The sequence below is a fragment of the Eutrema salsugineum genome, unplaced genomic scaffold (genome assembly GCF_000478725.1).
Source record: "Eutrema salsugineum unplaced genomic scaffold, Eutsalg1_0 scaffold_16, whole genome shotgun sequence".
Taxonomy (NCBI): domain Eukaryota; kingdom Viridiplantae; phylum Streptophyta; class Magnoliopsida; order Brassicales; family Brassicaceae; genus Eutrema; species Eutrema salsugineum.
Window position 1 is genome coordinate 662,523 of NW_006256858.1, and position 22,951 is coordinate 685,473.

General features: G+C 39.4%; 6 protein-coding genes across 12 annotated transcripts; 4 read left to right on the forward strand and 2 right to left on the reverse strand.

Moving 5' to 3' along the window:
* Positions 1 to 801: 801 nt before the first annotated feature.
* Positions 802 to 4,398, reverse strand: LOC18021216 (CSC1-like protein At3g54510). The gene is made up of 10 exons (XM_006403501.2): positions 4,109 to 4,398; positions 3,887 to 4,030; positions 3,735 to 3,798; positions 3,385 to 3,597; positions 3,080 to 3,223; positions 2,338 to 2,636; positions 1,949 to 2,228; positions 1,554 to 1,832; positions 1,225 to 1,458; positions 802 to 1,136 (listed from the first exon to the last, which is right to left on the reverse strand). The coding sequence occupies exons 1-10, from the start codon at positions 4,396 to 4,398 to the stop codon at positions 969 to 971; spliced, it is 2,115 nt and encodes a 704-aa protein (XP_006403564.1). The 3' UTR covers positions 802 to 968.
* Positions 4,399 to 5,463: 1,065 nt separating this feature from the next.
* On the forward strand, positions 5,464 to 9,490 carry LOC18021217 (protein LNK2). 5 transcript variants are annotated; one of them, XM_024157662.1, is made up of 9 exons: positions 5,464 to 5,540; positions 5,698 to 5,779; positions 6,369 to 6,711; positions 6,801 to 6,930; positions 7,038 to 7,323; positions 7,490 to 8,188; positions 8,299 to 8,450; positions 8,791 to 9,135; positions 9,250 to 9,490. In XM_024157662.1, the coding sequence occupies exons 2-8, from the start codon at positions 5,756 to 5,758 to the stop codon at positions 9,122 to 9,124; spliced, it is 1,968 nt and encodes a 655-aa protein (XP_024013430.1). In that variant the 5' UTR covers positions 5,464 to 5,540; positions 5,698 to 5,755; the 3' UTR covers positions 9,125 to 9,135; positions 9,250 to 9,490. The 5 variants fall into 5 exon arrangements, with proteins under 5 accessions (XP_024013430.1, XP_006403568.1, XP_024013429.1 ...); XM_006403505.2 differs by having other exon boundaries at positions 5,492 to 5,779; positions 7,490 to 7,730; positions 7,833 to 8,188; XM_024157661.1 differs by having other exon boundaries at positions 5,492 to 5,779.
* Positions 9,491 to 9,601: 111 nt separating this feature from the next.
* Positions 9,602 to 11,214, reverse strand: LOC18021218 (DNA-directed RNA polymerase V subunit 5C). Its single transcript, XM_006403507.1, has 4 exons — positions 10,921 to 11,214; positions 10,036 to 10,212; positions 9,806 to 9,919; positions 9,602 to 9,727 (listed from the first exon to the last, which is right to left on the reverse strand). Exons 1-4 carry the CDS (start codon positions 11,212 to 11,214, stop codon positions 9,602 to 9,604), a joined length of 711 nt encoding a protein of 236 aa, XP_006403570.1.
* A 290-nt stretch (positions 11,215 to 11,504) lies between these two features.
* On the forward strand, positions 11,505 to 14,334 carry LOC18021219 (F-box protein SKIP5). 2 transcript variants are annotated; one of them, XM_006403508.2, is made up of 5 exons: positions 11,505 to 11,766; positions 12,251 to 12,395; positions 12,463 to 12,541; positions 13,493 to 13,551; positions 13,763 to 14,334. In XM_006403508.2, exons 1-5 carry the CDS (start codon positions 11,604 to 11,606, stop codon positions 14,133 to 14,135), a joined length of 819 nt encoding a protein of 272 aa, XP_006403571.1. In that variant the 5' UTR covers positions 11,505 to 11,603; the 3' UTR covers positions 14,136 to 14,334. The 2 variants fall into 2 exon arrangements, with proteins under 2 accessions (XP_006403571.1, XP_024013700.1); XM_024157932.1 differs by lacking the exon at positions 12,463 to 12,541.
* Positions 14,335 to 14,569: 235 nt separating this feature from the next.
* LOC18021220 (uridine 5'-monophosphate synthase) lies at positions 14,570 to 16,804 on the forward strand. Its single transcript, XM_006403509.2, has 6 exons — positions 14,570 to 15,445; positions 15,560 to 15,643; positions 15,828 to 15,910; positions 16,005 to 16,092; positions 16,184 to 16,438; positions 16,523 to 16,804. The coding sequence occupies exons 1-6, from the start codon at positions 14,657 to 14,659 to the stop codon at positions 16,652 to 16,654; spliced, it is 1,431 nt and encodes a 476-aa protein (XP_006403572.1). The 5' UTR covers positions 14,570 to 14,656; the 3' UTR covers positions 16,655 to 16,804.
* A 387-nt stretch (positions 16,805 to 17,191) lies between these two features.
* Positions 17,192 to 22,943, forward strand: LOC18021221 (F-box protein At3g54460). Of its 2 annotated transcripts, none has more exons than XM_006403510.2 (8): positions 17,192 to 17,923; positions 18,467 to 21,007; positions 21,105 to 21,318; positions 21,412 to 21,684; positions 21,773 to 21,832; positions 21,914 to 22,044; positions 22,362 to 22,476; positions 22,644 to 22,943. In XM_006403510.2, exons 1-8 carry the CDS (start codon positions 17,286 to 17,288, stop codon positions 22,788 to 22,790), a joined length of 4,119 nt encoding a protein of 1,372 aa, XP_006403573.1. In that variant the 5' UTR covers positions 17,192 to 17,285; the 3' UTR covers positions 22,791 to 22,943. The 2 variants fall into 2 exon arrangements, with proteins under 2 accessions (XP_006403573.1, XP_024013488.1); XM_024157720.1 differs by having other exon boundaries at positions 17,447 to 17,923; positions 18,457 to 21,007.
* The last annotated feature ends 8 nt before the right edge of the window (positions 22,944 to 22,951 follow it).

The following is a 22,951-nucleotide window of genomic DNA, read 5'->3' on the forward strand; positions in this document are numbered from 1 at the left end:
AATTTAGATCATATAACCTTTTTCTAATTTCTAGAGCAGTTCGGCCCAAAAAACAATCCTTTAATAATTGGACCGGACTCGCGCAAATAGAAATTTTAGGAAACGGAAAGACACCGAACCGAACCGATATACCAAGGGTGGTGGGTGACAGTGGTCAAAACCTGGTTTCCTTTCGGTTTAAATCGAGTGATTTGTTTTTAAAATAGTGGTAACCATCTCGTTAACCAGAGGAAAACCAAGTTCCTGCAATAAGTTAGTCAAACCAAACTAACCCACCCTTCTGCAATTGATCTTGAGACAGCGAGTTGTTTATTTGCTCGCCAAGAAATTATTGAAGAATTAAAGAACACAGAGCCAAACCAGATGTTTCAATAAAATGCCACTGAAGAGAAAAGTAGCAGAAGAGAGGAAGCGGAAGACAAAACAAGGGATTTTAGTAAACTTAGAGGAAGATAAGTCTACCACAAGTCAAAATGGTGTCTCTACGTTTGCTTAGTGTCCGGCAGAATCTGATAAATTCTTGCAATTTTTTTTCATCTACTTTGTTCATCTTGAGAGTCATACTTCCAAATTCAGATAAATGCAGGAGTGAAAAAAAAACATATATGTTTTAGTCTACAAAAAAAATGTCAAATAAGAGTGGAAAGAAGAGCAATGGTACCATTTTTCCATTATAGTTTGGATCATCTTTCGTCTCCATTATAAAGATTCATCATTCTCAATCTAACTCGACCTTTCTCTATAACCATATATGATATATCTAATATTTACTACATTTTATGTCCGTCCGTATACATAGTCTTCTATATTATATATGTAGCTTGTGTCCCCTAAACCATTAATCCAAAGTGACTAAAACATGAGGACATAGGTGGAGAAGCTTCAAAATCTCTTTTACATGCATCCATGATCTATTTAGAATACTAAAAAGACAAGAGTTTCAAACAAGCTCACCTTTTCGTCTCAAATCAAATGGAGTCTGTCCCAAGCAATGGTTGGCTCATGTTTGCTGGTGATTCCGCTAAGCTTACACGCTCTAAGCAAGGTTGATATCGTTTATACGCCATTGCAGCATCAACATAATGCGCTTCTATCTCCCCATTCTTTTCGTCCACTTCGTCTATTTCAACTGCTGTCTGCACCACCAAAAAAAAAAAGAACAATGTACTTACATTCTTTAAAACTTAGCAACCAGTTTGATTCATATTCAAAACTCTAAAATACCTGTATTGGGAAATGTTTGAATGATGGGAGGAAGCGGATCTTGCAGTACTCGTTATAAGCTATAGTGATCAATATAAGAGGTATAGTAGCAATTGCTGCTGATGGCTTTGACTTGAGCCCAAAGAGACCCACCATGGTGACTTGCATAAGTATAATTGAGACGAAGATATAGTGATGAATGAATGGCCAGAATCGACCACAAGTATCATATGTGGTCTCGTATACATCTTCCATCTGAAGAAATTGAAAACAAGAGTTAGTTAAGAATGCCATGCATTGTGTGAAAACAATCACAGATCTTAGAAGAGAGGTTTTAGAAAAGCTTAGACCTGGTTGAAGTAGACAATGTATCCAAGGCAAAAATAGCCAACTAGGAAAGGGAGCATTAGTGGTGCTACCACTGCATATATCATACCGATCATTATCAATAAGGACACTGTGGGGATAACCCTAAAATATGGAAATGAAAAGAGATAAGGGTTTCTCTCTTCTCCTCTTCCATAAGTGTAGGATCTTATGATATCAAATGTTATCAGCCCTAACTGAAGAATCTCCAGAGAGAAACCGGACAGCCCATCTGTCAAGATGTATGTCATAAAAAACTCTCCCTATACATATATAAAAGCAAGTAAGAAAAAAAGTTACTATGTTGAACAAAGTTACTATGTTGAAAAAAGTTACTATTTCGGGATTGAAATATTCTTGAAGAGCGTATAGGCTTTACCTGTGATGAAACAGCAGCAGCAAGGTGACTAGGAATGTCTCTAGGATGAGTGAAATATTCTCCAATTTCATCTAGCAAGGAACCAGAGATGAGACTCAAGAAGAAAACGTTTCCCATTAGAAAGTAGAAGACCATATTGCAAGCTTTTATCTCCTCTTTGCTCTTGGAAGTAGAGCCACCGAGATAAGCCATTCCAAGCATAGCGTAAGGGACAATGTACATGAAACCTTTTAGTATTGCGCTTGGGAGGTACCCTGTCACAACTGAGCTGAGCCCTGGTCTGTTGCAATTAACAAACTTATCTTACTACTGTATCTTCAAACAAAGAAACAAACAATATGTTAACTTTTATGTTTTCAATAGTAGCGAAGGAGAAGACAACACTTTACATGAATTCGATAGCCATGGCTGGAGGAAACCATTTCTTAAGCTTCTCATACTTTGCAATTCCCTGGACAGCTGTGACTGGTATAGCAAAGAAAATTGTAAGAAGTGCTGCTGCAAGGATGACTCCGATTTTGTTGAGAGGCAATATCTTATGAGGAATAGCAAGATTTCTCCATGATACATCTCTTGGTTCAGGAGCCATTTCAGTGATCAGTTCTAGAGGATTTGAGTGTTGCTGTGTTTGAGCTGCCAGCGCGGCACTTCTTCGGGATTTGAAGGTGACAAACGCAACAGGTAGTTCCTTCATTGAAAATTTGCGCAAAAATATAGTAGCGGTACAAAAATCTTAACAGGTTATATAACACGTTTCATTACTACGTCTAATGAAACGTAGAGAAGAATAAAGTGGAAAACGTGCTTTTCACTAAGTGGCATTATGTCAAATTCAACAACTACTCTGTTTTGGTCAAGCTGTCTCATACAGTCTCTTGCTAAAGTTTTTCTCTGGAAGTTCAGTTATAGACCACTGAGATGTTACTATCATCATCATATAACTAATCTTCAGGATTCGTGCAATGCAAGTCATTATAACTCTAGGATCACAGTTATTAAGTTTTAAATACAACGGATGAACGGATCAAAAGAAAATTTCCTAACAGGAAATATTAGTGAGTTAGAATTCTGTAAAAACAAAGCATAAGTTTGTTAACCATCAACTCTAAGTCTCTAACCTCAAGAAAGTACCTTCTCTCTGAGCATAGTTTCACTTTGAAGGTGGATAATCTTATGGGTAATTTCTTGAAGCTTTTCTTCAGATGTGGATATCTGCTTATGGTCTTGTGTGTGTCTCTTGTCTTCTAGTTCTCTCTTAAGCTTCTTCTGCTTCCCCTGCATAAACGATCCTACCATCATAATATAAAGACTTGGTTGCAGGGGAGGGCTAAAACTTGACATAGAGAAGTCCTCATACAAACAAAACAATTATGATATCAAACAAACAAAACCATTAGAATATAAAAAGATGATACCACCACTCTTCAAAACCGTACCAAGAGGTATTCAAGATCTTTCCCGTTGTACAACATCTGATGGGAATGATAACTAAAAGGATGATGTTTAGAGAAGAAGTGATCAACACCACAGCCACGAGTCTTATGCTCAGGACAGAGAGGAACTTGCCGAACAAGAACAGTGAACTGGTCAGCACGATGCTTAAGTTCTCTCATTTGTTGAAGCCTTTTCACAAGAATCTCCTTGTATTCCTAGATGGGAGGATCCAGTAAATAGCCTATTCTATAAGAAAATATATCCGGTCCAATTAAATAGATGATAAAATTGTCAGAAACCGACACAAGAATGTGGCCGTTATGCCATCTTAGACAAGAATAAAAGATCTTACCTTATACAGCAAAAACAATGCATAGAATGATATGAACCACAAGCATGAGAAATGCACCCACAACCTAAGAACATTTTAAGACAGATGAGAAAAATCTCAAGAACACAAACAACTTTAAGATGATGCAAAAAACAAAAACACAAAAGGCTTACTTGTTAGAACCTCGAGTGATATTTGATATTGTGAAAGCATCCATCGAATACTCCCTTCGAGTCGGTAAATCTGACTCACTGTAATAATCAACCGGAAGAAGAAGTGACACTCCAAGTATCGAGCACAAGAGGAAGAATCTGATTCTGCAAAAACATTTCAAAGACCAAATTTTTATGCAACCAAACCGGGAAAACAGAGGACGATAAAAATCGAGTCTTTACCCGAATTTGAAGAGCCTAATAAAGACGAGGGCGTCGAGGCCATGGCGGCGGAGAATATCGTCCTCCGGGACACCGAAGGCGCGTGGGATCCAAGCGACGGAAGGAAGGAAGCGAGGGAGAGAGAAGGAAGAGTGGAGAGGAAGATCAGGACGGTGGAGATCGGAGAGGCGGCGAGCGTAATAGATGACGGCGTTGCGGGGCTGCTTCTTCAACACGGAGAAGAGCCAGAGTGCGAGGACGGCGAGTCCTATGTTGATCGACGCCGATGCTATCAAGCTTTCCGGCGTCATCTTTCCTTTCTTCTCTCTTCTTCTTCTCACTGTTAATGTGAAAACAGAGTCACATTACGTGGCCTTTCTGCATGTAATGACAGGCCTCCACGCCGCTTTTGTCTCGTTTTTTTTTTTTCGTTTCTTAATTTACACATTGACCAAAATAGCATACAACGTTGTATATTGGCTTTTTCGCATCTTCCTATACAGTAGGTTTTTTTTGGATAACACAAAACTTTATCATCATTCATTCCGATCCAAATGACTGAAATGAGAAGAAGCCATAGTCAACATATGCACATAATCATGATCACATAAATTCTACAGGATTTTTGACTTCGATATTATTTTTTCTTCACTGCTCTTCAATTTCTAGATGTAGTCTTATTTTCCAATTTCTTTGATGTCGTAACTATGGTGAACAATTAGTCCGATTCTCATATCAGCAAACACTAACTCCAGCACACTGCAAAAGTGTAACCTAACCAGAATTACACCAACATTTGCAAATGTAAAAGAATGGTGACAGTTGCAAATATACATTAATCATTTTTTTCTTTTATTATCTATAACAAACTAATCCAAGTATTTTGGTTTTTTTTCTTTTTTTTTAAACATTAACGTGGATCTCAATAAAAAGAAAGTAAAAGCTAAATTAGTGGTTTCTGTGAACATGTACCCCACCAAATCTAAAATTTGAACCCTGGTTCCTGCCTCTCAAATAAAAAAAATTCCGAAACTATTATTAATTTATCACCTACTAAAAAAAATATAAAAACAGAAAATATATACTCTTTGTGTTTCTGTGTCTATTTCTTTCCTCGAACGCTAATCGGATAATATTAAAATAAAATAAAAGAGGCAAATAAAAAATAGACCTGGGAAAGCAAGCAAGTGAAAGTCATAGAATCGAGTCGTCGTTATTGGTCTTAGCTGTGACTCTCTCTCTCAGCCACATCTTTAGATACGCTCTGTAGTCTGACGTGGCATCCTGACGACGCCCATTCTCTCTCCGCCACTCGTTCCGCACGTGACATTTCCTAAGTGGGCCCTACTCTTCCCCAGAAAAAACTCCTTTCTTTTTCCACTGTAACTCCTTTTCCCAGTTTTTTCCCCATATCCCCATGACTTAGATGAAGCATGAAGGATTCTGAATCAAGGTTTTTGAAAGCTTCCTGTTTTTGTTTTTCTTCCGTTTAATTTTGATTAATTTCTTTTCATCGGTTTCGTTTTCTCTTGAGAATTACGTTAAGCTACTTGTTAATCTTATTGTTTTTTTTTTGTTTTGGGTTTTTGTTTCTTTCTTTCGTGGTGGAGTCGGCGATGTGTGGAGAAATCTGGGAGCTTGATTTTGGGTCCGCGATTCGATTGAGTCATGTTTGATTGGGACGAAGAAGAGGTAAATGTTTATCTGTCGCTTTACATGGAGTTTTCTCTGGAATCAGTATGATTAAAAACGATCGGTTTTTAATCACTCTCCCTGTAAGTCTAGGAGATGATTTATGATTTCTGTGACTGTTTGGTACTTTTCTGAATGCATTTCTTACAAAGCTCATTGTGCACATAGCAAATAAATATTTGAGCTTGTCTCGAGGTAGTTTGAGTACGAGAAGAAGAGGTTGAGCAGAGAGTCCGGTGAAATTGAAGTCTGGTAAATGTTTTGAGAGCTGCGCGAGATTTTCTCCATAGGTGTCTTTGAGAAGGGAGTAATAATTTGGAAGCATTTTCTTTTTCTTACTTCCTGGCTTTTTCCTTGACAGTCTTTTACAGGGATTAATACCTCTGTTTTCTTGTTTTTATCAGTCAAGTTTCACTTTTCAGTGATCAAACAGTTTTATCTTGTGGGAAGTGTGCCTATTTTTAATTCTTTATAAGCCGTTCTTGCATCATGTTCTCATATTTTCTATTTTCCTCAGTGTTGGTCGCATTTTAGATGTCAATACTTGATTGTGCCTGAGCCCTTTTTATGGTCTTGACCTATTTTTCAGCTTACTAATATGATATGGGGTGATGACGGTGAGACAGACGACCATATTGTGCCTTTTAAATTAAGAAGTGAACAACTTAACAAGAAGGAACGGAGTGAAGATTCTAAGACAGTTAAGCCGGCTGAACAAGAGATAACTGGGACTAAAAATGACCTCCATGAGAGTAAACTGGGGAGCAGTTCGGGCCATAACGTCGACGAGAAGATTCCTCAGCCAGATTTCTGTATAAGCTCATGGCCTGACTCATCGCTATCTAATGCCAGAGAAGCTGATCCAGATTCGAGTGCGACTGAACTTTCTAAATGCTTACCTGAGCCAGCCAGATATAATTCAGCGAGAGGTGGTGCGTTTCTTGAAACAGTGATGTTTTGCTTGGGTACGTTCTTTCAAATCTAATCATGTTGAAGTTGTGTGCTCACCCTGTTTTACCAGAGAAAACGTCTGAACTTGGGAAAGGCCCTGATATTTTTCATAGCACTGATGAGAGTAAAGAGCAAGGTGGTTTTGATGAGTACGGCTGGGCTAACATTGGTAGTTTTGATGATCTTGATCGAATGTTCAGGTAAATCTTGTTCTCATCCTGACTGATCTCAGGGTTACTACCAATGGTTATTTCACGCACATCGGTCTCTATCTAACACAATATCCTCACAAGTGATGATTTTTCAGTAATGATGTCCCTATATTTGGCGATGGTAGTCTCAGCGGTGCTGATGAGTTATGGTCTTCTTCTAAAGATGTACTCAATAGTCCATCAAAATCATTACCATCAATTTTGGACTCTCAAGATATAGGATTGGACATTAGGACTAAGTTCGAGCAACAAGAGAACCAGCAATTTCCATTGACTGGAAAAGCCAATGGTCCGTTATCCCATAGTGTGCCGAGTGAACATGTAACCCCAAAGGCTGAGCAATATCGTGAGCATAAGGCTCAACTCTCAGTTGAGGACCAGGTACTATGCATATTGCTCACACGTTTATGATAAAGTGAATGAAAGTATGCTACATAGATTCTGTCAATACGGATCAGTAGTATAAATCATGTCTTCTAATTCTTAAGCATTCCAATTTGTACAGCTCCACTGAGCCTTATTTGTTTCATATTCTTTTTATGTCCAGCCATATCAACAAAATAAAATGATGAAGTTTTCGAAAATGTCTGGGGCTTCCGAGGCAGGAGCAGTTCAAGATCCATACGGTCAGCAGACTCCATTTAGGAATTCACCTGGAAAATTTGTAAACCAGTTGGCACCGTCACAATCCTCTTTGATGGCTTTTAATCTGAAGAGTAAGTCTCAAGGGTCTGGGACATCACACTATCCACATATGCGAAACCAATACATGGCTACATCTGGTTTTGGTAATCATAGAAATCCATACTCTAATGTGCCTGTAATTTCGGCCATTCAACGTCCTGATTTTAAGAATCAGCTGATGCATCCTTCCTACAATCCTGCTACAGCTGTCTCAGTAAACATGGGGACAGATACCTCTGCACGACCTTCAACAATGACGCCACAGGAAAAACTAGAAAAACTCAGGCGCAGACAGCAAATGCAGGCAATGCTTGCCATTCAGAGACAACAGGAGAAATTTCGTCATCAGGTTCCTGTAGCAGATCCATCCATTACTCAGAACTGTTGTCGAGATAATCAACTCCAGCTTGTCGACAAAAATAATCTTCAAGGGCTAACTGCAATGCCTTCCTTTGATCCTAAATCATCTTTGGAACTAGATGAATCTGGCAACTTTGCTGCTGCTATTGATAATTCATCAGAATTCTCGGTTCTTTATCGACTTCAGGATGTTGTAGCAAAGGTACGAAAATGGTTGATTGGTTTGTTATGTTAAGAAAAGACCGTAATCATACGGTACTTTGTAAGTGGCCTTTATGTTGGGAGTAACTAATACTCTTTATTTACCTGCAGTTGGATATGGGAATAAGGACTTGTATACGGGATAGCTTATTCCGGTTGGCTGATAGCGCAGGTCAGAGACATCACACTAGTGATACAGCACACAGTAATAAGATTAGCCAGGATGACCAGGAAGTTATTCCCTCAGAAAAATCCAGATATAGGTAAGGAAATTTATGCACTTTTAATCAATATGGTATGTATATGCTTCGTACTTAGATCATATCTACACGCATACAGTTTTGTGAATGTGGGGTATGAGACAGGAGGTCCTCGAGCATGGGGAAAAATAAATGATTCATCCGTATTAGCTTTTTTTTTTTTTCTTGTTCTGAATGGATCACTTTACGCTGCAAGGACCATCTGGAGGATGCTGCAAGCATATGCATTAACACCCTTTGATGTGCTGTCATAATTCTTTGTTAGGTGATTGCGATTTTTATAAACTTCATCACTAAAATCAATGTGGTTTACATAGCTGGCTTTTGGTTTTTGTTTTTACAGATATGCCGGGATGCCAGACACAGAAACAGTGACCAATCCCACAGACAGAACTGTGGCTCATTTGCTCTTTCATAGGCCTTTTGATATGTCGGCGGCAAAGCATATGGAAATGGAAGGACCAGAATCACCGGCTTCTTCGAAGATGGGAACTGAAGAAAAAGGGATTTTTCCTAAATGCAGCACACAAGAGAGTCGCACAAAAAAGCACAAAGCAAAAGAGGAAGAAATACCTGCAAGTTCACTTGCTTTAGGGAACGCACCTAACTCAGGATCCAGTAGTACCGTTGGTGAGAGGGTCGTTGACGTATCCCAAGGAAACAAAAGAAAGTTGTGAAATTTAGAAGGGTATATAATTCCTTACTATATTTTGCTTCCATTGCCATTTTAAATACGTTCATAGAGCTTGTATACATATTTAGTGGTAACTAATATTCAGGTGTTGTTTTTGTCATCAATCAGGTTGCCGTGTTAGAGAGGACCCTGAGGAATTCAGCAGAGTAGACAACATCTCTCTGCATCTCTTGAAGCAATCTCCTCTTTACTCTTATCATGTGAAGCTCTTATTCTTGTAATTAGATGTTCTTTTACTTGTTGAATACCTCTTCTTATTACACGTACCTCCATGAGAACTACATTTTGGAAAATTCGTGTAGTTTGCTGTTAGTTTTTTTCTTCTTTGCAAACCAGATTCAATCTCTTATTACACAATAGTAAGCAGTCATGAAGAACAAATAAACTACTATAATCATAACAATCAGTCTATTTTCAGGATAAGTAGGAATGTCTTAAGCTGCAATGAATTTGCCTTTCTTCAGATGATGCATCGGTATGTGACGAAAGACCCAACAGGCTCTTTACTGTATGTGATCTTCACTACCTGTCTCTTCTTTAACCCATAGTATCTCACGAAGCTGTCCGTCTCTTGCAAATAAGGAATCTGAACACGAAAAAAAACACCCATTAAAACAATAAAATACAAAAGGTGAAAAGAAGCTTTGTCCGGAGTTAAGCAGACCTGTTTGTCCTTAAGCGCATGTTTCTTCAGAAATTGTTCTTTCTCTTCTTTTGTTAAGACCTCAATCTTTGGCTGCTGAGTGTGCTTTGTGATGTTGACCAACAAATCTCCAATCTGTTGGTACATTCAAACATGAAACTGTTCAGTTAGGTATGTTGCTCCGATCCACATTATCGAATATCATGCAAGACGATCCATATCTAGGGAATTCAAAACGAAAAACAACTTACCGGGAAAGTTTCAACAGTAAAAGGGAAGGTTGTCAATTCCTTCTGGGCAAAGTGGTTCATTTTGCTCTGTAAAATCAGAATCAGACCATGCAAGCCTTCACTGCTGGAAATCTGACTATGAATAGGACGGACTGATTTCACAGTGATTGGTTCAGACCCCATGAACACGACAAGAATCTGCATAAAACCATGTCAATTTCAGAATGAGATAAAGCTTGATGGAAAACAGGTAAAGCATGAGGAAATGTTGGTTACATTTCTCATCTCAACTAGCTGTTAAAAAAATGTTATTTTAGTGAGACTCCAAACGGACCAAACCCCAAATCATACACACAAACGCTCCAACCCTTCCAAAAATCAGACACACAATCTGCCATTGAACACCTACACAAGCACCATTTGAGGGATCTTACTGGTATAACAATTTTTCTTGGTCCCCAAGGAAAAAATGAATACGCTCATTAATCCTTCAGCTTTTACAAAACATTAACAAAAGCTCTAAACTCAGCACAGCCAGACGCAATGCAAACCAGAAATAAAGGAAAAGAAAGAGAAGCCGAACTCCATTTTCCTTATTTCCGTGCAGAAAATAAACACGTGAAAAATTCCTGATCAGCCTCTATATTCTCAGGCGTTTAAAAGTGCCCAAGAACGAAAAAAGTCGACGCCTTTCGCAAAGCTTTCTCTGTTGCAAGGCAAACCCAAACCAAAATAAACCCTGAATCGGAAAAAGTCGACGCCTTTCTCAGATTTTCCTCTGTTTCAAGGGAAAACCAAAAGTAAACCCAAAATCCAAAAAGTTGATGCCTTTTTTCAAGTTTTCGTCAGTTTCAAGCCCAAAAAGTAACACTATAATCGAAAATAGAGGTGAAGAAAAGCTCAAACCTTTTTATTGGGATCTGAGCGGAGAGACACACAGATACGGAGGCGTTCAAGGTCTGGCTTCTCACCAAAAGCAGAACGAAACTCAGAGAGAGAGCGAGAGAGCTCGGCGTCGGAAACTTGGTAGCCTCTGTCGCGAAGCATCTCAAAGGCTGTCGTGCGAGCCAAGTAAAGCCTCTTGCTTTCGATACTACCGTTGTCCTCAGTCTTCGCAATGCAGTGACAGTTGGTCCCATCGTTAAAAGTGGACGCACCTCCATTTTCACAGCTCCATTCTACGTCCATATTCTCCTCCATTTTTCCCTCAGCTTCCTTTTGCCGATTGGGTTTTGCTGTTGAAGTGAAGAAAAAGGTTTATGATTTTCTCGTCACAAAGAGTTTGCTTTAGCCTTTCCGGCTCCTATTTTTTTTCCTGATTGGAGAGATCTGGGCAGTCCACTGCATCAAGCACCAACGGTGAAGATGTTTTGAGCCAAAATTAAATTGTTTTTAGTATATAAAGCAATTATATTTATACCTAAAATAAAATACTTTTTAGTTATAAACCGGGCTTATACCAAAGCATTTGACCGGGTTTATACCAGGAAGCTCAAGCTCAGAAGCTATTAAAAATGTCGAAATGACGTCAGAACGTGATTGACTCGGCTGATATTAACGACGGTGAGGACTTTAGGGTTCATGCTTCCATGGATATTACTAAGATCTCAAATTTTGACAACGAGAGACATCCCAAGAGGATTGCCGAACCGAGGATGAAGATGAGAATGAAACCTGAACTTCTCGCATCTCTTAACAATCTCGATGATGGTTGTCTCATGCACATCCTCAGCTTCCTATCTCCAATTCCAGGTAAATTGGTTTCTTCTGTGCATTCATTTATCGGGTTTACTGATATTTTTGTGCTTCTCTGTTCAATTTGCTCTTATTGAATTCATTGTTGATTTTGCTGCTTACATTTCTCCCCCAATTGACCTCAATTAGATTCTCAACTGAGTATCTACATCTCAATTACGATTCTGTGGCTCAAAATTGCGACTTTTAGACTTCCATATCCTATTGAAATCATAATTGAATTCTACTCATGTATTTGCCTCAATTTCTGTAATGAATTATCAGTTCTTCTTGAGTTGGTGTGATACAGCTTTGTAGTAATGTAGCACTATTAGCAAGACAGCTATTTTTTTTGTATTGACGTGGTATGTTTTTGATCTGTATCGTGTTGTGTGAAGCTTCAAAGATTTCACATTTTGTTTGCATGCGACTTGATTGAGTTGGAGCATTTGTTGCGCATCACAACGTGTTTGTTGTTTGTGTATCTCTTCTGAGTTTGCAGATAGGTATAACACAGCACTCGTTTGCCACAGATGGAGATATCTGGCGTGTCACCCTCGCTTGTGGCTTCGTGTTGACCGTTTTGTGAAGGATTTAACCAAGCCTGGAGTTTACCCCAGCATTGAAGCAGCCGTATCTGCAGCGAGGTTTGTGATGTTATCTGTTATGCTGTACACGTCTTTTGTAAGTACCTGACCAAATTGTCCCCTCTAGACCCGGCGATACCATTTTAATAGGAGCTGGTGGGAATCATCGTGTTTCTAATATTCAGATTAAAAAGCCTCTTTGCCTGGTATGTCTATCATATATCTAGTCTAATTGCTTGATATTTCATGGAAGTTTTTGCATTTCCATGTTATACTCTTTCGTTTCCATAATCTTCTCTAGAAGTACCATTGTGAATTGGTCTAATCTCGAACGTTTCTTCCATTGACAAGAAATTATGTTTTATATCTTCAACAGTATCCCAAAAAGTAGTAAATAATATATCTAACTTCATCAGTATTTATACCAACATCTGTAAATTAAATGCTTTATAGCCATATATCTATTCTGATGAAAGTATGGAGATTTATTCCATGCTGTAGCTCTTGGTATCGGAAGTCAATATGCATTGGAGAGATCCATATTTTAGGTACCAAAATAAAAATGAATGAGAGCGCGCAATTACTTTCAATCTCATAACTGGAAACTATCCACGGGCTGTTTGTTCTAGTTTGTAAATTCTTCTGAGTGTTGCTTCACAAGTTAACAATGATATTTCTAATGAATGTTAAAGAATTAGAACTTGATAGCTAAAATTCCTTGGCTGTGGTGAGAACTTGAAAAAAAACAAATTAAGTTGGAATTCCAAATCTGAGAAGATTTTGGGATTCTTTTGAGTCACGATCCACTGACTTTGGGATTCTCCGCCGCCTGAGTCTTAGTAATCCTCCTTTTCTCATATTGGGCAACACATTGGAAAGAAGGTAAGCTGTAATGAAAAGCTATTGAAAGTATAACAAGATGTAGGATGAACAAATGGAGTTGCAGATTATGAATGATAGATATATAATTAGGATTTGCTGATGCACGCACCTTAGAACACTTCAGTGGGTTATGTGGGAAGACTCTCTGTCTTGAGGCTGAAATAGTATTTAACCATCTTGTCCGAGGAATTGGTGGTATGATGCTGAGGCATAAGTACCAATTTTCAATAAAGCAATAGTATCTTTCAGTTTTATCTCATCTGTGTTTTGTTCAGATTGGTGGAGGTGAGATTCCTGATGAAACCACCCTCGTCTGTTCTCGAGGTTCAGACAGGTTTGGAGCTCATATTCCCTTTAAGTTATTTTTCACTGTACAGTTATTACTTTCTGGGAGTTTAGCTTCATAGAACGCATTTTTCATTGCGGCTTAAAGAAAATGAAATTTGTGACTTCCTGTTCTATGTCGCAATGCTAGTGTTTCTGTATCTATTGCAAAGAAAGTTCTTTTGGTATACGGCTTTTTTGTTGTTGGTTTTGTTGTGCAGTGCCCTGGAATTGCTATCAACCTGCAAGCTTGCGAATTTAACAGTGAAAGCCGAGCTCGGCTGCTGCTTGCTGCATAGGAGTGGAAGGCTAACAATCGATGGATGCGTGCTTCAATGTGAAACAAACCCTTTGGATCATCTCTCTTGCCCAATCGTGAGCACTGCAGGAAATGAAGAAGATATCTTGAGCCACGTGGAAGTGAAGGAAGCTGTTGTTGAAAAAATCAAGGGACACAGTGTGAGCGTATTGCAGACAAGGATCGAGGGAGGTGCAAAGGCTGTTTCGACGAGCGGAGACTTGGTTCTGCAGCGTGTTCGAGTCATGTATTCGAAGGCTTACCTCTACTTTTGGTTTGATGTAGATCATGAGTGAAAGTGATCTTTGTTGTATGTTAGATTACTTACACCTTTTCTTCAACCTGTAACATATATAATCTGTGTGGGATGGGTGGTCATCGTCATCATCATCTCCCTTTGTACTTTTTTATTTCCCTTTTAAGACAGAACAGGTCTCTTTGTCTGTGTATGATTATGTTAAGACTAAAGTCCTTTTTTGGGCAAATTCAGTTTCAGTTGAATTTTAATTATTTTGCCAAGTTATTATAAAATTAAAACTTACTTATATTTAATAAGAAAGACTAATTGTAGAAGATGATTATAAATTAATGGTGAACATTAATTTTTAAATGAAAAAGTAAAGTATAGTATTTAGTATTTACGTTCGTAATTACTTTGTTTTTTTTTGACAAAAAAAAAAACGGTGAAACCCAAAAAAAAAAACCTAAGGTATTAAAAGCCCACACTCTGTAGTGTGCAGTCATTGCTGAGTCTCAATTCTCTCAAAAACCATCCAAAAACCTCAGAGCAAACGAATCCGATACTAAAGGCGAAAAAATGTCAGCCATGGAGTCACTGATTCTTCAGCTCCACGAGATCGGCGCCGTAAAGTTCGGCAATTTCAAGCTCAAATCCGGAATCTACTCTCCAGTTTACATCGACCTCCGTCTCATCGTCTCATATCCTTCCCTCTTAACGCAGATCTCTCAGACTCTCATCTCATCTCTTCCACCTTCCGCCTCCTTCGACGTCGTCTGTGGCGTACCTTACACTGCTCTCCCCATCGCCACCGTCGTCTCTGTCTCCAATGGCATCCCTATGCTCATGCGCCGTAAGGAGATCAAAGACTACGGCACATCCAAAGCAATCGAAGGAATCTTCGAAAAGGATCAAACTTGCCTCATTATCGAGGATCTTGTGACCAGTGGCGCCTCTGTTCTCGAGACGGCGACGCCTCTTCGTGCCGTTGGTCTCAAGGTTAGCGACGCGGTGGTTCTTATCGACAGGCAACAAGGCGGCAGGGAGAATCTGGCGGAGAATGGGATTAAGCTCCATTCAATGATTATGTTGACGGATATGGTTAGGGTCTTGAAGGAGAAGGGGAAGATTGAAGAAGGTGTGGAAGCGAATTTGCTCAAGTTTCTGGAAGAGAACCGTAGGGTTAGTGTCCCGAGCGTGGAGAAACCGAAGATCAAAGCTAGGGTTTTAGGGTTCAAGGAAAGGTCGGAGATTTCCAAGAATCCGATGGGGAAGAAGCTGTTTGAGATTATGATGATGAAAGAAACCAATCTCTGCTTAGCCGCCGATGTTGGAACCGCCGCCGAGTTGCTAGACATCGCCGATAAGGTTTGAATCATTAAATTTCGATTCTTGGAGTTGGAGAATTGGTTTTATTCGAATTGGTATCAAAATTTGAAGAATTTCCATCTGATAAATATATAAATGTTTGTGTTGGTGAAGGTGGGACCAGAGATTTGTCTCTTGAAGACTCATGTTGATATTCTGCCTGATTTCACCTCTGACTTTGGCTCTAAACTCCGTGCGGTAATCAATTTGCTCACACTATTCTTACACGTTTTTGGAAATGTTTTTTGGATAGGTTTGGCATATAAATTGAAGATTGTGTAACCTCTACATTATAATATGTGTCTGAAGTCTGTTGTTATTGATTAGGGATATGTTTTCACTTTTCGATGCTCATCGATTTATATTGTTACTGTTACTTCAGATAGCAGACAAGCACAACTTTCTCATATTTGAGGATCGCAAGTTTGCAGACATTGGTAACACTGTCACAATGCAATATGAAGGGTAATTTTTTTGCTACGTTATGTCACTTAGCCTTCATTGAAAAACCTTTTCAAGTTTTCATAAAAAAATCTCTCTGTTGTGGTTTTGTTTGCAGAGGCGTCTTTAAAATATTAGAGTGGGCTGATATTATAAACGCTCACATAATATCGGGGCCAGGAATCGTGGATGGCCTGAAATTGAAGGTATTTTCCATTTCTCTTTGCTATATTATTGATTCTTTTTTTGGTTTTTGCTGATATTTTGGAGGCATTCCTCGATTTTACTATGGTTCAGGGTTTGCCTCGTGGTAAGGGTCTGCTTTTGCTAGCTGAAATGAGCTCTGCAGGTAACCTTGCTACAGGAGACTACACTGCAGCAGCGGTGAAAATCGCAGAGGCTCATTTGGATTTTGTAATTGGATTCATCTCGGTTAATCCAGCGTCTTGGAAATGCGGAGATGTGAATCCGTCTATGATTCATGCAACGCCTGGTGTTCAAATGGTGAAAGGTGGTGATGCACTTGGTCAGCAATACAACACTCCACACTCTGTGAGTCACTCTCCCAACCTTAACACACTCATCTTCCATACATATTCAGTATTTGAAGGTCCATTGCTCTTTTCTTGTTTCCAGGTGATTAGTGAGAGGGGAAGTGATATCATAATCGTGGGACGAGGGATCATAAAGGCGGAGAAACCAGCAGAGACTGCTCATGAGTATCGACTTGAAGGCTGGAAAGCATACTTGGAGAAATGCTCTCAGTAGATTAGATCCTGAGAATTGTTGATTTTGTGTTCCTGATGCTATAAGTTTGTGGAAGTTTTGTGTGATTTATGTGAGGATGATGGATTTAAGACTCATGTCTCGGTTGATTTGTCACTCGATAAGAATAAAAATTGAAGCTTTGAGAGTTGATCTCATATGATTATGTATTTGTATGTTTGATCACAGAACTCCATGGCCTCACATCTTTTGGATGATGAAGCTTAATCATCCGTCTTGGTCTGTGGATTGCCAAAATATATAAAATTTATCTAAAAATCGATAAAACTAAAATTATCCTAAATGTTGAATTTTTTGCTATCATGTGTTCTTAGGACTAATCGATTTTGTTGTAATTTACACGTAGGACTAAGTCTACACATGAAGTTGTATCATTGGTTGAAAGAGCATACGTGGAACTGTGGTGGATGAGAGAGGATCCAGCGATGAGTTTTTTCGCCCTAACACGGAGTATTTAACTTGATTTTTTTAAACCCTTAAAAGCCTAATTTCTTCCAAATCTGATAATTTTTTCGCTGAGGTCGACAAGCGAGAAACCAAACGATGAGATTTTTCCTAGAATAGATCATAAAAGCCTAAATTGTTCAATTTCGCGGTCGATTAGATTCCGCCGATGGCTGTTCCCGGAGAATCTGATCACAAACTCTGTGGTTTCCTCTGTGCTGTTCTTTCCGTCGATTCGCCTGGTGCTCCGCATGGACTTTCACTGGACTCCTCTTGTTTCGTCTTCAATGATGGTTCCTTCACCGGTTTCAAATCGGAGAACGGCTTGCTCTTATCCCTCATCAATCCTAGCTCTAATCCCAAATCCCTAATTGCGGAAATCGCCGCCGCCGAAGGAGATCGGGATGTTGAGAATTGCGGAACAATGGAAGACTGTGGATTGGAGACTACACCGAAACGCCACAGGTGCGTTGAGAGAGACGGTGCACGAAAATCTCAGAAATTGAAGAGACGAGGTTCCTCCGCGAGCAAAAGCTTCCAGCCGGAGAAGAGCAGTGGACGGGGAAGGAAGAGGGTGAGGAGTCTTGGCGTGGTGAATGGAAGCATAAGCGTAGTGCATCAACTTCACGCTTTGGTCACCAAAAAATGTTTGAAGATCATGTGCCGTGTTGTGAAGGCTGATAAGGGTGAGAATGGAGAAGAAAGAGCTGTGGTGTTAGTTGATGTTTTCCTGCCTGTTACATTGTGGTCGGGGTGGCAATTTCCTAAATGTCAGGCTACTGCTGCTGCGTTGTTTAAGCACTTGAGGTAATTCTTTTGGAACTGAGTCTCCCTCTGTTTACCGTAGTTGTTAGGTTTAGGACGAACACGTGCTGGTGCTTAGAGTAGAAATCAGGTTTTGTTTGTAGCTCTGCGTGCGTCACATGTATTTGGTTTGGAGGTCTACTGTGAGATAGTTCGATTAGGGTTCACGTTTTATATTAGCAATGCTGTTTCTTGTTCTTGGTAGCTGATCAACTTACGATACTATATGGTCTGGTATCTGTAGATACTTCTCCTATATCTCTCCCTGTTAGTTATGTTTGGGAAAGAATTATATGCTGGACTCCTTTTCGTCTCTACATATTTTGTATTGGATATCTGACAGATTTTATTAGAAATTCCATGAGAGTATCCGTGGAGGATGGAGTAATAGTTTTCTTTTTCTTATGTATCACTTTCAGATCTTTATGCTTATATGTCAAATGGGAATTTGCTGTTATGAATGCAAACTTCTTTTGTGAATGGGTGTGAAAAGATACTTCTCTCGCATTTTTGTTTTGTTTTATAATGTGTTTCAGTTCTTTGCAGCTGTGACTGGGGACTGAGAAGCTCAATCCTTAACGGGGAAAGTATTTGGGAAGAAGCCAATGGAAGAGTAAAGGCCATCTGGGATCTATCTGACTGCCATGTGTTTGATTGCAAATTACACTGTAGTGCCCCAGATTCTCCAGAAAGAAGATTATTTAAAATACATGAAATCTTTAAGAGCTTGCCCAGTCCAGGAAACAATGGTGTGTTTGATTCTTCGAGAGTATCACCATCCATTGACTCTTGTGTATCTGGCATTTGGGATCTCTCAGATGACGTTTTGATTAGCATACTGATGAAACTTAACCCAAAGGATCTTGTTAGCATTGCAGGAGTCTGCCGTCTCTTACGATCATTGGCCTTTCTAATTGTGCCATGTATGAATCTAAAACTCTTTCCTCATCAGCAGGCCGCTGTTAGTTGGATGTTGGAGCGTGAGAGGAAACCTGAAGTTTTATCACATCCCTTATACTTGAACTTTGATACTGAGGATGGGTTTAGTTTCTGTATAAATGTTGTGTCTGGAAATATAATCACTGAGGCAGCTCCTATGGTTAAGGATTTCCGTGGGGGAATGTTTTGCGATGAACCAGGTCTAGGTAAGACGATAACAGCATTGTCCCTTATTCTAAAGACGCTAGGAACAATGGCTGATCCGCCTGAGGGACTTCCTGTCATTTGGTGTACACATAAAAATGACAAAAAATGCGGTTATTATGAATACACGAGTGACCACTTGACTTCTAACAGCATGTTTACTGTAAAGAGATTTCTAAGTCCAAGTAGTCGACGCCAGGTGTCGTGTGATGCCTTTAGTCCGCTGCTGGAGTCGAAATCGTTGCCCCTTAAGCAAGCTACGCTGATGGATCCAGATGGTCAAACTTTCGAGTCGAAGAACTCAGACTTTGAAAACGACTTTGAAACTCCCATCCGTGCTTCCATGGGTTTAGAATTAGATCAACGTAGAAAGAGCTTGAGTAAAGTCAGAAAAAATCTCTTGGATGCATATGATGGCGCATCAGAGAACTCCGAAGTGATGGAAGTTAAAAGAATAAGGAATTGGAAGAAATGTGGCATGATAACCGGTTGTAAGAGAAAGGGTCCTACTGATTCGGATGAGGAAAACGATATCTGGATACAGTGTGATTCTTGCTCAAAGTGGCGGAGAATAGTAGATGAAGGTATATCTGTTGCTGGTTCTGCATGGTTTTGTAGCAACAATGGTGACCCTGCATATCAGAGTTGTAAGGATCCTGAAGAATTGTGGGATAGATCTCAACCAATAAATTACTTGCAAGGGTTTTATACTAAGGGAACTTCTGGTGAACAAAAAGATAATATCTCTTTCTTCACCAGTGTCCTTAGGAAAAACAAGTCTTCAGTGAACAAGACCGTAAAGAAAGCCCTAATTTGGCTTGCTAAACTCCCTCTTGAGAAGCTCTCACAGATGGAAACAGCTGGCTTACAAGGTCCACCATTAGATGTCCGTGGATTTCAGAGAATATTTCAAGCATTTGGTCTGACGTGTAGGGTTGAAAAAGGTGTCACTAGATGGTATTATCCAAAGTTTCTTGAGAACTTAGTATTTGATTCACCTGCCCTCAAGGTTGCTCTCTGTCGGCCGCTAGATGCATTTAGATTGTATTTGTCCAAAGCAACTCTAATTGTCGTGCCAGCGAATTTAGTTGATCACTGGAAAACACAAATCCAAAAACATGTCAGCCCTGGTCAGCTACGTATCCTCATTTGGACTGACCATAAGAAACTTTCTCCGCACAGCCTGGCTTGGGACTATGATGTTGTGATCACAACTTTTAGTCGCTTAAGTGCAGAATGGAATCCTCGGAAGAAAAGCCCATTGATCCAAGTGCATTGGCTGAGGGTCATGCTAGATGAAGGACACACTCTTGGTTCTAGTCTCAGTTTGACAAATAAGTTTCAGATGGCTGTTTCTCTGACAGCTTGTAGTCGTTGGTTACTGACAGGAACACCAACCCCTAACACGCCAAATAGTCAGCTTTCCCATCTCCAATCTCTTTTAAAGTTTCTTCACGAGGAAGTATACGGAGAAAATCTAAAGTTTTGGGAAGCTGGCATCCTTAGACCATTTGAAGCAGAAATGGAGGAGGGTCGTTCACGTTTACTTCAGCTGCTTCAGAGATGCATGATATGTTCTAGAAAGAAAGATCTGCGGATGATTCCTCCGTGTATCAAGAAGTTGACCTACCTTAATTTCGTTACAGGGCATGCAAGAAGCTACAATGAACTAGTGGATACAGTGAGGCGTAATATCTTATTAGCTGACTGGAATGACCCGTCTCATGTGGAAAGTCTGCTTAACTCTAAACAGTGGAAATTTCGAAGCGCTACCATTAATAATGTCAGACTATCTTGCTGTGTGGCTGGGCATATTAAAATGACTGACGCAGGTCAGGATATCAAAGAGACAATGGGTGCTTTAGTAGAAAGTGGTCTGGACCTTTCGACCGAGGAGTATTCTTATATTCAAGATAGCCTTATTAGTGGTTGTAACTGTAAAAGGTATGTCTTTGATCCAATGCTGTCATTAGTTTAGGGCATTTGACACAAGTATCCACAAGTATCTAAATTTACTTTTGTTCGTCAATCTTATAAATAGATGTGGGGAATGGTGCCGACTTCCTGTAATAACTCCATGTAGACACCTACTGTGCCTTGATTGCGTTGCTCTTGATAGCGAAAGGTGTACTTTTCCTGGTTGTGGATACTTATATGAGATGCAGACTCCTGAAATGTTGGCTCGACCAGAAAATCCAAACCCAAAATGGCCTGTGCCAAAGGATCTTATTGAGTTACAGCCTTCATATAACCAGGTATGTATACATGCGTATAAATAAACCATTTTTATAAGTTAACGACTTGGTTCCTGGAGGATATTACTCAAATGCTTTCTCTTTATTATTCAGGATGACTGGAATCCTGACTGGCAATCTACGTCCAGCAGTAAAGTCAGTTATCTCGTGGACAGGCTGAGGAAATTACGTGAGGGTAATAGAAAAAACATTTTCTCTTCCAACAAGAGTAACTATGACAACCTGGAAGAAAATCCCCCTGGTACCTCGAAAGCCTTTTTAGGGAAAGAATTACAAGAACAGGATTTTGGATCTCAGATGGCACTTGTTGATAAAGTTTTGATTTTCTCTCAATTTCTTGAGCATATTCACGTAATTGAACAACAGGTATGAATTACCGTGTATTTAAGGTTATTTTTTGTTTCTTTTCAATCGTGTCTTAAGCTTTGAGCAATCTTATATCACGCTTTTGTAGTTGACAATTGCTGGCATAAAGTTTGCTGGAATGTACAGTCCAATGCACTCGGCTAAAAAGGTACTTGTCTGCTGATGCTTGTTTGTTTTTTTCGTCTTGATTTCCTGTGAAGATTAACAATTTTCGATTTCAACTTTTCAGATAAATTCCCTGGCAATGTTCCAGGACGATCCTGATTGCATGGCACTTTTGATGGATGGAAGTGCTGCGCTAGGTCTTGATTTGAGTTTTGTAACACATGTGTTCCTGATGGAACCAATCTGGGATAAAAGGTATGACTTTGAACAATTTTACATTCAGCAATCACTGACAAGATATCAGTAGCAAAATTTAAAACTTGATGTTCTTCTATCTCTCATTTTATAAATCCTCAATTCTATGGATTTGAAATTTTGGAGTTTCCGGCGTTAATCATTTGGCCTTTCTATTTATTTCTCTCAGTGTGGGAAAAAAAAAATCTAAAAGCGAAATTGGGTGGTTAAATATAAATTCTTGACTACAACGCCTTTCATACAATTCAGTGTCCAGTCAATTGTTTTTCCATTGTATGGTGTTGCTAACTGCGACAACTGTTGAAAAATATGAGCAGCATGGAAGAGCAAGTTATCAGTCGTGCTCATCGGATGGGCGCAAAGCGCCCTATTTATGTAGAAACCTTAACCATGCGTGGCACTATTGAAGAGCAAATGATGAGATTCCTAGAGGTACGGTTGCTTTTTTTTCGCATTGCTCTGTAATTATTAAGTTATTAGACCACAAAAGCTTGGATATAAAGTATGCATTTGGTGAAGAAATATAAGATATTATACAAGGGTCATCTTCTTTCTATCACTGGATCAGTAAATCCCCTATTTGTTTTGTTCTTAAGCAGGATGCTGAAAGGAGTGATAAATTATTGAATGGAGATTACATGAAAGTGGAGCAGGAGACAACACGAAGCCGGCGCACGCTACACGATTTAGCAGAAAGCAATTACCTGTCTCATCTTAGCTTTGTCCGATCGGAAGGGAACACCTAAATCTGTAAATTATTGTAGCTTCGAAATGGTATTAATTCACAGCTTTGCTGCTTGTAGATCTTCAAATATCTCCACTTTGCATATGTATCAGTAACAAGTAGATTTGATACAACACTAAGAGAAGTAAAGTTTTTTTTTTTTTGGTAACCACAGCAATCAAT

Bases quoted from the DNA above. Each gene is read 5' to 3' on its own strand.
- LOC18021218 (XM_006403507.1), bottom strand. From the start codon at position 11,214: ATGGAGGAGAATATGGACGTAGAATGGAGCTGTGAAAATGGAGGTGCG. The intron at 10,213-10,920 runs GTTTGAGCTTTT...GGTTTTATGCAG, and splicing joins GCTCAGATCCCAATAAAAAG to ATTCTTGTCGTGTTCATGGG. The intron at 9,728-9,805 runs GTCTGCTTAACT...TTTCGTGTTCAG, and splicing joins ATGCGCTTAAGGACAAACAG to ATTCCTTATTTGCAAGAGAC.
- LOC18021221 (XM_006403510.2), top strand. From the start codon at position 17,286: ATGGCTGTTCCCGGAGAATCTGATCACAAACTCTGTGGTTTCCTCTGT. The intron at 21,833-21,913 runs GTACTTGTCTGC...TCAACTTTTCAG, and splicing joins CAATGCACTCGGCTAAAAAG to ATAAATTCCCTGGCAATGTT. The intron at 22,045-22,361 runs GTATGACTTTGA...AAATATGAGCAG, and splicing joins GAACCAATCTGGGATAAAAG to CATGGAAGAGCAAGTTATCA.
- LOC18021220 (XM_006403509.2), top strand. From the start codon at position 14,657: ATGTCAGCCATGGAGTCACTGATTCTTCAGCTCCACGAGATCGGCGCC. The intron at 15,446-15,559 runs GTTTGAATCATT...GTGTTGGTGAAG, and splicing joins TGCTAGACATCGCCGATAAG to GTGGGACCAGAGATTTGTCT. The intron at 15,644-15,827 runs GTAATCAATTTG...CTGTTACTTCAG, and splicing joins TTGGCTCTAAACTCCGTGCG to ATAGCAGACAAGCACAACTT.
- LOC18021216 (XM_006403501.2), bottom strand. From the start codon at position 4,398: ATGACGCCGGAAAGCTTGATAGCATCGGCGTCGATCAACATAGGACTC. The intron at 4,031-4,108 runs GTAAAGACTCGA...ATGTTTTTGCAG, and splicing joins ATTAGGCTCTTCAAATTCGG to AATCAGATTCTTCCTCTTGT. The intron at 3,799-3,886 runs GTAAGCCTTTTG...AAATGTTCTTAG, and splicing joins ATCACTCGAGGTTCTAACAA to GTTGTGGGTGCATTTCTCAT.
- LOC18021219 (XM_006403508.2), top strand. From the start codon at position 11,604: ATGGATATTACTAAGATCTCAAATTTTGACAACGAGAGACATCCCAAG. The intron at 12,396-12,462 runs GTTTGTGATGTT...TGTCCCCTCTAG, and splicing joins GCAGCCGTATCTGCAGCGAG to ACCCGGCGATACCATTTTAA. The intron at 13,552-13,762 runs GTTTGGAGCTCA...TTTGTTGTGCAG, and splicing joins TGTTCTCGAGGTTCAGACAG to TGCCCTGGAATTGCTATCAA.
- LOC18021217 (XM_024157662.1), top strand. From the start codon at position 5,756: ATGTTTGATTGGGACGAAGAAGAG. The intron at 5,780-6,368 runs GTAAATGTTTAT...CCTATTTTTCAG, and splicing joins TTGATTGGGACGAAGAAGAG to CTTACTAATATGATATGGGG. The intron at 7,324-7,489 runs GTACTATGCATA...TTTTATGTCCAG, and splicing joins AACTCTCAGTTGAGGACCAG to CCATATCAACAAAATAAAAT.